At 45.1% G+C, this 12,677-nt stretch overlaps 1 protein-coding gene across 3 annotated transcripts; it reads right to left on the bottom strand.

Annotated features, from left to right (window-relative positions):
- Positions 1-1,630: 1,630 nt before the first annotated feature.
- On the bottom strand, positions 1,631-12,148 carry cdc42ep3 (CDC42 effector protein (Rho GTPase binding) 3). 3 transcript variants are annotated; one of them, XM_046353627.1, is made up of 3 exons: positions 11,594-12,148; positions 3,322-3,470; positions 1,631-3,203 (listed from the first exon to the last, which is right to left on the bottom strand). In XM_046353627.1, exon 3 carries the CDS (start codon positions 3,193-3,195, stop codon positions 2,188-2,190), a length of 1,008 nt encoding a protein of 335 aa, XP_046209583.1. In that variant the 5' UTR covers positions 3,196-3,203; positions 3,322-3,470; positions 11,594-12,148; the 3' UTR covers positions 1,631-2,187. The 3 variants fall into 3 exon arrangements, with proteins under 3 accessions (XP_046209583.1, XP_046209581.1, XP_046209584.1); XM_046353625.1 differs by having other exon boundaries at positions 1,631-3,470; positions 11,594-12,146; XM_046353628.1 differs by lacking the exon at positions 11,594-12,148 and adding an exon at positions 10,640-10,813 and having other exon boundaries at positions 1,631-3,470.
- Positions 12,149-12,677: the final 529 nt, after the last annotated feature.

Below are 12,677 nucleotides of genomic sequence, written 5' to 3'. Positions count from 1 at the left end.
TGTGTGTCAAGAATGGTCCACCACCCAAAGGACATCCAGCCAACTTGACACAACCGTGGGAAGCATTGGAGTCAACGTCGGCCGGCATCCCTACGGAACACTTTTGACACCTTATAGAGTCCACGCCCCAATGAATTGAGGCCGTTCTGAGGGCAAAAGGGTGTGCCACTCAATATGTGGAAGGTGATCCTAATGTTGTGTACATGCAGTGTGTTACACAACATACTACAGCCACACATGTATGGTTACACGACTGTCCTCTGAAGACTGTCATCAACTCAATGTCGTACCATTACAGGTATGAACAGAGTCATTACCTCTTCCTCAGCAGCACGATTTCCATTACTAGTCAGTGCTCAGAAGTTGTGCTCGAAAACTACGGAGGTGACACATGCAACTCTTTACAATTCATCCCAAGGAATTTCCACTAGTCAGGGCATCTGCTAGCTACCACATTGGTTTTGCATGACGGGCAGCGGAAATCTGTTCCTCCTCACGTCTGGTTCAGCCAAGCATGAGACGTCGCCCCCCCCCCCACCAGGTTTTACATTGTTGTTTACGGACATATTGAAGTCTCCCAATTATTTAGTGGAGGTTTATCACCGCTAGTTATTCCTCTACAAAAATGGAAGCAAAACCCAACTCAGAACTTGCATGCCAAATGAACTTGAGAATAATGAACATGTCAAATGAACATAATAGTATGGGAACGGGATGGAGCTTGTGAAAATGGTTCCCACAGGGGTATTATTGTGGCTAGCCTTATCTATGTTTTCTGAAGGGGTCCTATGCCAGTTAAAGAGTGGCACCATAGCTGGTTCTTAAGACATCTAATGGGACACGGTGTGGGGGGGGGGCACACTTAGCCTGCATGTGGCCACTCAGAGACTATGAGAGGAGATGGAGGATGGGGATGAGGATTGTATATAAGGGGGAGAGGGCGGTGGTTAAGAGGGTACAGGCGTTGGTAAGTACAGCTGCCTTACCCTTTCAGACTGTTGCCTCAACACTGCTATGCCAACACCTCCTTTATTGTAGCCAGACAGAGGTGAGTGGCCATCCATCTCTTTGTACTGAACATAGTTTGCCTGTTGGTAGGCGGAGAGATTTTTACAATCCCAACGCCACTATACACTGATTGATGGGTGGGTTTAAAGCCCCTTCTACTCTAAACAGCTGATTTATGCCCACTCCTAGATGCATGTGCTCCATTGCTGGAATGTAGGGAATTTTAAAAGACCCCTCCTCTGCTTGTGCCGTCCGCACGCAAACAAAAGGAGCAGGCGCCTGGTTGAGCAGATCAAGGCGTGCTCTCCCACAAGTGCTCCCACCGCAGGGCAGTGAAGGAGAATGTAAAGAATGCCAGAAGGCGAGAAAGAAAGCCATTCTGTCCCTCTTCTCCCTTTTCCACTGTCTCGGTCTGTTTGAGTTTCGCATTTCTCTCCTCACGCCTTCTTGCTTTTTACCTGTACTGAAGTGTACTGTACTGTGTAGGCCTATCGTCTTCACTTTGTGTTCCTCTATATTTTACTCTCCATCTTATACCCCTGTCTTTTCCTCTGAAAGATCTCATACCACCAAGGATACAACTCTGCTGAATCACAAATTATTTCACTCTTTTGAAAAAACGTAGGGGGAAAAAAGGACACATTTTATTTATTAACGCTATATAACAAAAACACAAGTACTGTATAGTATGCATAGGATCTTTGTAGTTTTGTTAATAAAATGGTCATGTGACAAACAAAATAGTGCTTTGATAAACACATTAAAAGTCACCAAGATGCATTATATTTAGATATAGAGAAACAGAGCTTTAGATTGTGTATCAAAGCAATAACTACTTCAGAACACAAATCTTTTTTTATCTACAGCTAAAGCCGGGATCAGAACACAAAAAAAAACACTAAAATAAATTGCGAAAATAGGTTGTAATTCAACAGCGCATGCATCTCTCATGCCTGTAGCACAAAGCACAAACATAAAAAGCATTGAAACCCTCAGGAAGCGAAGACAGAAACGTATTTCAGAAAATAACTACACAAGCAGCGCTGCATACCGGAGTTAATTTCCATCACAATAATATCCACATGCCGTGGACAATACTTTGACGTGTTTGTGAGTCTTTTCTCATAGTTCTCTCTTAAGTTCTATATTTCCCTTTCAACTCACTAGCCTTAGCATTGTTCAAGGTCTTGTCTTTACCTTGGGGTCACCCATAATGTTGAGTACATCATCAAGAATGGATGGGCCCAAATCGAGTTCAAGTGACAAAAGGGAACCAGTGATGTAGGAGATGGAGTCCTGTGACACTCTCTTGTCATTGCAGAATTCAAAGTCAATGTCGCAAATGCGCCCTTCGTCCACCCCGCTGTCCCTGTCCACCCAGTCTCCATTGCAGTCAGAGAGCGCTTTCTCATAGCAGAGGGTAATGTCATTGTTAAAGCTTCCCAAGCCATTGCAGTTGCCGTTGCCGTTGTAGCCTTCGTTACCATTGCAGCTGCCATTGATGTTGCCGTTAATGTAGTAGGTTGGTGTAGGCTTTTCATAACCGCTTTCAATATTATAATTTTCATAATTGCTTTTGAAGACTTTCTTTGGCTTCTCTGGTTTCTCTATCAGATCCAGCAGGACGTCTGGCTTGTTTGGGACCTCTGTAGGAGGTTTGGTGTGGTTGCTGCTTAAGACCTCAATGGAACACAACAGGGTTTCCATCTCCAGGATCCCCAGTTTATCAGTCCCATCTGGGCCCCCTAGGGGAGGGGTAGGAACCCGCCCTACCATGCTATCCAGTGGTTCCTTAACGGGCATAGAGAACATATTGGTGGAGAGGAGGGGCAAGGTGAGGGCCTGGCACCCCCCGATAGAAGGAAGCGAGATGGCGTTCTTCAGAACCGGAGAGGGCGTCTCGGTGAACTGGGCATCAGATGCACTGTTGGCCCGCAGGAACTCATTGTGGACGCCGTATTGCGGACGGAACACCTCACCTTTCCCAGGCAGGAGCTCAAACTTCCCCTGCAGGAAGGACATGTCCCCGAAGGCGTCCCTCTCGCCGCCCTTTCCGATGTGAATGGTGTGGCGAAAGTCCCCCAGCGGTGGACTGATCATGTCTGGGGACAGGATGTCCCTCAGACGACACTTCTTGCCTTTCTTGCTGTTGGTGGACTTCAGGTAGATGGGTGCTTTGGCAGGCATGGTGGTCACTGTTGAATAGAGCTCAGAGATAAAGGACAAAAGGGAGGAGAACACTCCTAGAACGTTAGGATTGGTGAAGAACTTCACACTGAACACAAGGTCTCCCTGCGGAGATGGTGGAATTACATTCTCAATGAAACGGCTGTGTTGTCTTTGCCTGCTCCGAAGATAGGTTTGATCTCTGTGTCATTAATCAGGAAATCCAAGTTGAGCAGGAGTCCAAGTTCTCACCAGTGTTGTCTATGACGTTGCAGAGTGGTCAACAGGCCACTTTCCTGAAGATAGAAAGAAAACAAAAAGGAGATCAGATATTTTATACAGTTTTCCCCCAAAACACAGTTTATTAGTCTATTAATAAAATATGGGGTATGTTTTATGCCAAGATGCTTGAGTCAATGTTACATTTTACATTAAAATTCAATATTCACATAGCAAACTGAGTCGCATTGTTGACACATTTATACATTTCTCCAACTTCATCCTAGAATCCTTACTGATCTGTCAGTAATGATCTACACTTCATGTCAATCCCTATTCTGATTACAATATAAAGTTACCATCACAAGACCCAAAAGAAATTGTGGATATGCACGGAACATCCTCATCCCCAGTTCCCCTCAACCCACTGCATCTGATTCGAATGTTAGACCTGCTGAACTGAAGCCCAGGCTCAGGCCCCTCTACTCAGATCCTCACAAGGCCCCCCAAGGCTCCCTCCTTCTACATGTGCTAATATGGAACAGCTGGACTGAAGATTGGTTAAAGTGATGTGAAGGGGCTTTAGTAGGATCAGGGCAGGGCAGGCGATGGAGGAGAGAGCTGCTGCCCAGACACGCACCCGAAGGGGGGGGGGGGTTGAAGTGATGCTCAGAAAGAGGGAAAGTAGGAGTTAGGAGAGCAAATTGTCGGAGGAGAGATAGAGGTGTTGTTTTTTTTACTTTGATATGCTGGATGTTCTGCTTCGATTGTAAATATTAACCCAAATACCAGGCATCCCACTGGGCACAGACGTAAGTCAGTTCAACATCTAGTTTTGATTTACATTTGGTTGAGTTAAAAAACGTGAAATGAACATTAAATCAACAACATATACATACACATATATATACATACAGTGAGAAGAACAAGTATTTGATACACTGCCGATTTTGCAGGTTTTCCTACTTACAAAGAATGTAGAGTTATGTACATTTGACCAAATGTACACTTCAACTGTGAGAGACGGAATCTAAAACAAAAATCCAGAAAATCACATTGTATGATTTTTAAGTAATTCATTTGCATTTTATTGCATGACATAAGTATTTGATACATCAGAAAAGCATAACTTAATATTTGGTACAGAAACCTTTGTTTGCAATTACAGAGATCATACGTTTCCTGTAGTTCTTGACCCAGTTTGCACACACTGCAGCAGGGATTTTGGCCCACTCCTCCATGCAGACCCTCTCCAGATCCTTCAGTTTTCGGGGCTGTCACTGGGCAATACGGACTTTCTGCTCCATCCAAAGATTTTCTATTGGGTTCAGGTCTGGAAACTGGCTAGGCCACTCCAGGACGTTGAGATGCTTGTTACGGAGCCACTCAGTTGCCCTGGCTGTGTGTTTCGGGTCGTTGTCATGCTGGAAGACCCAGCCACGACCCATCTTCAATGCTCTTACTGAGGGAAGGAGGTTGTTGGTCAAGATCTCGCGATACACGGCCCCATCCGTCCTCCCCTCAATATGGTGCAGTCGTCCTGTCCCCTTTGCAGAAAAGCATCCCCAAATAATGATGTGTCCACCTCCATGCTTCATGGTTGGGATGGTGTTCTTGGGGTTGTACTCATCCTTCTTCTTCCTCCAAACACTGTGAGTGGAGTTTAGACCAAAAAGCTCTATTTTTGTCTCATCAGACCACATGACCTTCTCCGATTCCTCCTCTGGATCATCCAGATGGTCATTGGCAAACTTCAGATGGGCCTGGACATATGCTGGCTTGAGCAGGGGGACCTTGCGTGCTCTGCAGGATTTTAATCCATGACGGCGTAGTGTGTTACTAATGATTCTCTTTGAGACAGTGGTCCCAGCTCTCTTCCGGTCATTGACCAGGTCCTGCCGTGTAGTTCTGGGCTGATGCCTCACCTTCCTCATGATCATTGATGCCCCACGAAGTGAGATATTGCATGGAGCCCCAGACTGAGGGTGACTGACCGTCATCTTGAACTTCTTCCATTTTAGAATAATTGCGCCAACAGTTGTTGCCTTCTCACCAAGCTGCTTGCCTATTGTCCTGTAGCCCATCCCAGCCTTGTGCAGGTCTACAAGTTTATCCCTGATGTCCTTACACAGCTCTTTGGTCTTGGCCATTGTGGAGAGGTTGGAGTCTGTTTGATTGAGTGTGTGGACAGGTGTCTTTTATACAGGTAACGAGTTCAAACAGGTGCAGTTAATACAGGTAATGAGTGAAGAACAGGAGGGCTTCGTAAAGAAAAACTAACAGGTCTGTGAGAGACTGAATTCTTACTGGTTGGTAGGTGATCAAATAATTATGTCATGCAATAAAATGCTAATTAATTACTTAAAAATCATACAATGTGATTTTCTGGATTTTTGTTTTAGATTCCATCTCTCACAGTTGAAGTGTAAATATGATAAATTACAGATCTCTACATGCTTTCTAATTAGGAAAACCTGCAAAATCGGCAGTGTATCAAATACTTGTTCTTCCCACTGTATATATACACTACCGTTACACACATGCAGAAATGTTGTTGTTTTTGAAAGAAGAGCACATTTTTTGTCCAATAACATAACATCAAATTGATCCGAAATACAGTGTAGACATTGTTAATGTTGTACATGACTACTGGAGCTGGAAACGGCTGCTTTTTTATGGAATATCTAAATAAGCATACAGAGGCCCATTATCAGCAACCATCACTTCTGTGCTCCAATGGCACGTTGTGCTAGCTAATCCAAGTTTAACGTTTTACATTTACATTTAATTAATTAATTTAGTTAATTGATCATTAGAAAACCCTTTTCAATTATGTTAGCACAGCTAAAAACTCTTGTTCTGATTAAAGAAGCAAAAAAAAAAACTGGCCTTCTTTAGACTAGTTGAGCATCTGGAGCATCAGCATTTGTGGGTTCAATTACAGGCTCAAAATGACCAGAAACAAATAATTTTCTTCTGACACTCACCAGTCTATTCTCGTTCTGAGAAAAGAAGGCTATTCCATGTGAGAAATTGCCAAGAAACTGAAGATCTCGTACAAAGCTGTGTACTACTCCCTTCACAGAACAGCGCAAACTGTCTCTAACCAGAATAGAAAGAGGAGTGGGAGGCCCTGATGCACAACTGAGCAAGAGGACAAGTACATTAGAGTGCCTGGTTTGAGAAACAGACTCCTCACAAGTCCTCAACTGGCAGCTTCATTAAATAGTACCCGCAAAACACCAGTCTCAATGTCAACAGCGAAGAGGCGACTCCGGGATGCTGGCATTCTAAAACCACCACCGACCCAATGGGCCAACAGCCAACAAAAATAACAAGATAGAAAAAAAGACAAAATCAAAGGAAAGCAACAACAGAAAACAATGCAAAAACAAGACATCAAGGACAACAAAAATCAAAACAGCAAGGCTTACTGTATGCATTTGTGTGGCTGTCTGGCACTATTTACATGTGTGTATGTGTCTTTGTGTGCATTTGAATGCGAGTGAGTGTATGCATGTGTACATGGACACAATGTTGATTCAGCCAGCCTGTGCCCGGTGCGATAAGCCTGCAAAGCATCAGGATAATCATAATTGAAAAACAATCTACAGTACTACCTCTTGACAATGGTTTGCTTAGAAGTTTAATGTGTTGCAATGTTCACACATGATTTTGCTATACTTGCAGTAACACATGTTGAGGAGGAATTGATCAAGGGGAAAACTTTGTGGCACTTGACAGAATCTAGCATTCACAGAGAAAGTGGAAAATACACGGAGGAGGAGGAGGGGAAGCGGCTAAGATGAAGGGGGTAGGGAGAAGAAGGAGCAATACAGGGTAGATAGAGTGAGAGAGTGCTTGCCCATTTATAGACATATTTACTTGTGAGAGGTCTGTCGGCAGTGACCCTCACTGACAGAGTGCACCGCTGCACACAAGTGCCTGGGCGGCCAAGTCCACCCAAGAAATGTTTGACTGAGAAAGCATCCACATTCCCGCTGTGTGCAGCAGACCCCGATGGGACACACTGCATCCAACAGAAAGGCACAATCCTTATCAGAGGCTCACCAAGTAAGCTAGCTACATTTATCCATTGTACATGTTTAGTGGGGACAGCCATGGACACCTGGCATGGTGTTTGAGTCTGGACTGTAGACCAGATGCCAGTATAACATTGACGACAACAGATACAACAGTCTCTTTCAACAGCAGCCACTTGGTGCACGAGACTAAATAAATGAGGATCCCACCGTTGCTCATCTAAGTGATAACATCAATGTTTTACTTCCCGTTAATACAACAATGGCCATGCATTACTTACTCAAACAATACAAAAGGGCCCAAAAACTGAACATACAGTATGGTAGGCTATGTGAAGTGGTTCAGAGAATGTTCTCACTGGGGGGGGGGGGGGGGGGGGGGCATTGCAACACAAATAAACTTGCCACTGTGGCTCTATATTTAGACTTGACAAGCAGGGTGGAAGGACGCAGAATATCTGTGAGTGGGTCTGTACGGCAGCATTGCTCTCTTAAGAGCCGTGTGCAAGTGAGTGTTGGAGCGAGTGCCAGTGTTTGCTTGACTAGGCTCAGGAGAGATAGCAAGCCGATTTGAAAAAGCTCCATGCGCGAGAAGGAGAGTGTGTTTGTTTACTGTGCATCTGACTGGGAGCGAGTGAGAAAGAAAGACGGAGAAAGATGAATAGCAGACTGTCAGAAAAACACTCCTGCAGTGTTTCTTTGAAGGAACAGAAAATAAAAAACAAAGATCCCCTGCCTCGCATAGCATCTGACTACCTTTCCCTCCCTCATTTTCTCTCCATCTCTCCATACTGCTCTTTTCCCATTGGACCTTGAAAGCTCACTGCAGCTGGGAATTGGGTTCCAATAGGAAGTCAGAGAAAAGCACAGGGCAAACCTCCAAATCCTAAACCCTTCCTCTCATGGGTTCAGTCCAATGTCTGTGCTCTGCGCTGTGATTGCAGCTACCAGCCACGTTATCTGCCTTAAATTAGAGTCCCACACTGCAGAAGAAGGTCACTGGCTGTGGCAACTACAATCTGCCTATACTTATTGATCATTGGACTGCCCAAAGCCAGACCACCTGCTGGGTCTGTGCAGATGGAATACAGATCTGCTTTTCTCAAGTGTCATGGGAAATGCATTGCTGATGTTTTATGATGGATGATCATGTTGTTTTGGAATCAGTAGTATACCTCTGTAGAAATCCTCCGCAAAGCCACATTTCTCATTGCTGGGAATATGTCTTGGCAGTATATTTCTACAGAGTTAGACTATTGACAGTATAGCATAGAGGGACATCCGATATGCATCTAAATGAAGGTTGCCAGCCGTGGCCCATGAGGTGTCAGCTGGTATAGGGAAAGCGGAGGACCTTCAAACGGATCATCCTCGCGGTGGTGTGGAGTTTGGCTGCATTTGGCAGTCATTATTGGAATGCCAGAGGTCACTAGTAAATTAAAAAGGAAGTGGTATTCAGCTCAGTCAGTTAACTCTGTTTTTCCAGAGAGGATAACCAATCGATGACTCAAGCTGTATAAAAGCAAAAATATCTGATATAAATATTTAAACTACATTTTCACTGTTTGTGAAATTGTCCTAATTTACAACATGGCTGGTACAAACAAACTGAAGGAGATGACAACTCCGCGGGTGGGAAATAAATCTGCAATGCTCTCCTGAATGTGTCAAACTTCTGCAATTCCATTTTGTCAATCAAGCTTCTCAATCAAGCAAATGAGAACACATTATCTTGCTTCACTCACAGTTTCCCCGTGATTAGCCACAGTAAGCTGAGGTCCAGCGGTAGGTAAAGAGGAAATCAGACTACAGGGCCATGGAGCAACCGCTTGGCCTGCTGACCCCAGGAATACATCTTTGTCTCTGGCGGGTGTTAGAAGTTGAGCAGGTGCATACTGGTCTAACTCCTAACCCCAAAGCCAGACTCACACTCTACTTTTGGAACAGGGCCCAAAAGGGAGCAATGAGTGCGGCACGTGCACGTTGCCACCCTCGGGCCCCCCGCAACGCCACTGCAGAATGCGGTCATGGGTTTTCATTTACAACTCTGGGGAAGGGGGGGGGGGGGGGGGGTCTGCTGGCGACTTCCTCACAAGTGGTCGATGAGCACCGGTCCAAATCATCGAGAGTAGCAAATAAAGCTTTGGTGTCATTGGGTCAGCTGTCTGTATCTGTGTAGGCAGGATGGGGAGCTGGAGCAGCTCCAGCCTATTAGAACTGGTTTGGGTTCATTACAGACATGATGGGGAATGCAATGTAAGGCCCAGTTTAGCGGTGTTAGCTATTGTAAGCAGAGAAGGTTGCAGTAGACTAGGGAAGCGCAGAGGGTTCTGGGTAATGGGCAGATGATTTTGGGGGGGTGAGGGCCGTGGGGTCCTGTCTTTCGTCTCCTCACGACAGTCTGTTTTGGAGATGTAGACCGCCAATGAAGTCATGTGACTATCTGGGTCATCTTATTATTAGAGCTTGTGTAAACGTGCTGTAGTCTAGACCAGACCAGGCCAATTCCAATCTTCGTCGGCCTGATTGGTGTCACACTTTCCCCCCCATCCCTAGCAAACACACCTGATTTAAACAAATTGCATTTTTAACTGAAGATCATGATTAGTTGATTATTGTAGTCAGGTGTGTTAGCTGGGGCAAAAGTGTGACACCAATCAGACTGCTGAGGACTGGAGTTGCCCAGGCCTGGTCTAGACAAGTGCCTATCATGACACTGTGCAGTTTGGTCTCACTGTACACAGAAATGCATCACATGGGTGGCGGAGCTAGAGAGGCCTACGGTTAAGCATTGAGGCGGCTCACACTTCGGCTCACATTTTGAGCTATTTACGCCACTGCCCTCCTTTTAAAAAAATGAAACCATCACCTTCCATCCTTAAAGCAAATGTTTGTCTAATAATAGCATTACTGGGATTTCAGGGTTACAGGGATGTTGCTTCTTCTTCTACTTCACTGAACATGGAGTTTTGAAAAAATGAGTTGTACATTTTGATGTACAGTATGTATGATGGACTGTTTAGTAAATGCTATCCTTTAACCCCTTAAATTCTGACATGACCATAAATAGACAAACAACCATCTCTTTTGGGCCGCGATTACAAAAAGAACCAGGGCAGATGAACCAACAGCAGATGGTAATGGTATCCCTTAGAAGACACCCAGAGAGAATTGGTTTGAACTGCTTTGTTACATATAGAAACCTCAATTATAGGCAGTTGTTCCTCTCCGAGCCTGGTGTGGCTGTGGTGGAAGTGTAGTAAAATGCAGAATAGTGTTTGTTCTGTCTGATTCTCCCCTCCTCTGTGCCTCTCCACACCAGCCCTCAGCGATTACCCCGTGCCACCCGCTAGCATGGGTTCTGCTCTCTGTTCAGTTGTACTTGGCAGGGCCTGGCAGGAAACCATATCAAAGCAGAAAAGACATGAAGGGAATGTCAACACAACCACTCACTGGCAATGCGATGAGTGCAGTCTTGTTTGGGCTAGATATTCTGAAATCCCTTTCAAAACCACAGCAGAAACCTCTCCAAATCTGTTCACTCGTGAGATTAACGCAAAGCAAAGCTCTACATATCAGTAGAACATGTCAGAAATGTGTTGCCTGGCTTAAAAATGTCCCCTCCAAGAAAAAAAGAGATGGTGTCAGCTTGCCACTAACTGCTCACCCCTTGTTGTGTAGTGCAATAACATTTTGTGGACATAACTTACCCCCGCACTCTTCATATCCGTAACTGACCACCAATCACAGTTCAAACATTTAGTAGAACCTGACCCCTAACCCATCAACTACAAACTCAATGATACATATTCATTTCCATTTGAGTCATTTAGCAGATGCTCTTATCCAGACAGACTTACAGAAGCAATTAGGGTTAAGTGCCTTGGTCAATGGCACATTGACAGATTGTTCGACCTAGTGGTCTCAGGGATTCAAACCAGCAATCTTTCAGTTACTGGCCCAACGCTCTTAACTGCTAAACTGAGGCAAGACGTCCAACAGTGAAGGTGAACCAAGTTAACAGCAACATTCTCCCTTTGAATACTTAGTCCCATTGAAGGTTTTACCAGAATGTACCAAATCACTGTACATGATACAATGTCAGAGATATCCGACACATTACAAACTAAAAAGTCTAAAAACACATTTTCCCTCACCTTTTGTAATCCCTGTGATGAGCTCCTGGTTTGTGTCAGAAGGAGGTGTCCACTGTCCTCCTGAAGGTCTTCAGTCCTAGTGCTGACTGCTGAAGAGGTGTGTGTAGCGTGTGGTTCCCGGACTCACTGGTGCTGGCTGAAGCTCGAGCTAGCTATTCTTCTCTGGAACTGTAGTCTCCTCCTACCCTATGACTGCCGTCTGCAGCACCTGTGCCTGTCTGTCTATCTGTCTGTCTGCTTTCCAAGCCACAGCTCGAGACGTTTTTAGTGCAGGCTGCAGTGGGATGGGACGAGTGGGATCCTCTCCTTCTGCTCCCTGGTGTGTCGAGCCCCCCTCCCCTCTCTTTCTCCTGTCGCTGGACAGCTGTTTGCTGGGGTGGCGAGAGGTCAGGCTGGGGGGCAGGCTGGACAGCTAGGTTACTGTGTGGAGGATCGGTATGCTGCCTCTGCTGCTGCGCTGGAAGTCTGTCCTTTTCTTTAAACTGTCTGCTCTCTGTCCCCCTCTCTTAAACTACAATATCTTGCTCTGTGTTCTCTCTCTCTCTCTTTCTCTCTCCCCCTCTCCGCTCTCTCTCTTTGCCTTGATCTGATAAAAGCTGCTCTGTAAATCTAGTGGGCATACAGCAGACACATGGCTTGCTGTATTCATGGGGTTGGTCTCTCTCTCTCTCACTCTCTTACACAAATTATCCCTGTCTATTTTATTAGCACACACATTAAGACACTCATTCTCCCACTATTTCTCTTAAGTATATTCATGCCGGTATGTTCGTTCACATTCTCGCTGCTTCATACTGCATCGTTTTTATTTAATTTTGTATCTTATCTGTAACTCTGCATTGTTGGAAATGGACCCACTCGTAGGTAAGCATTTCACTGTTAGTCTACACCTGTGTAACGGCTGTTGGAAGGAGAAGGTGAGGACCAAGGTGCAGCGTTGTACGTGTTCATCTTTTATTAGTTGAACTGAACACTGACTAGCAAAAAAACAACAACCGAAACAGTTCTGTCTGGTGCAGACACAAAAAACAGACAGCAACTACCCACAAAACCCAGGTGGAAAAGGCTGCCTAAGTATGGTTCT

The sequence above is a fragment of the Oncorhynchus gorbuscha genome, linkage group LG06 (genome assembly GCF_021184085.1).
Source record: "Oncorhynchus gorbuscha isolate QuinsamMale2020 ecotype Even-year linkage group LG06, OgorEven_v1.0, whole genome shotgun sequence".
NCBI classification, from domain to species: Eukaryota; Metazoa; Chordata; class Actinopteri; order Salmoniformes; family Salmonidae; genus Oncorhynchus; species Oncorhynchus gorbuscha.
Note: the sequence above shows the minus strand (reverse complement) of the source record. Positions and strands in the feature narration are given on the sequence as shown.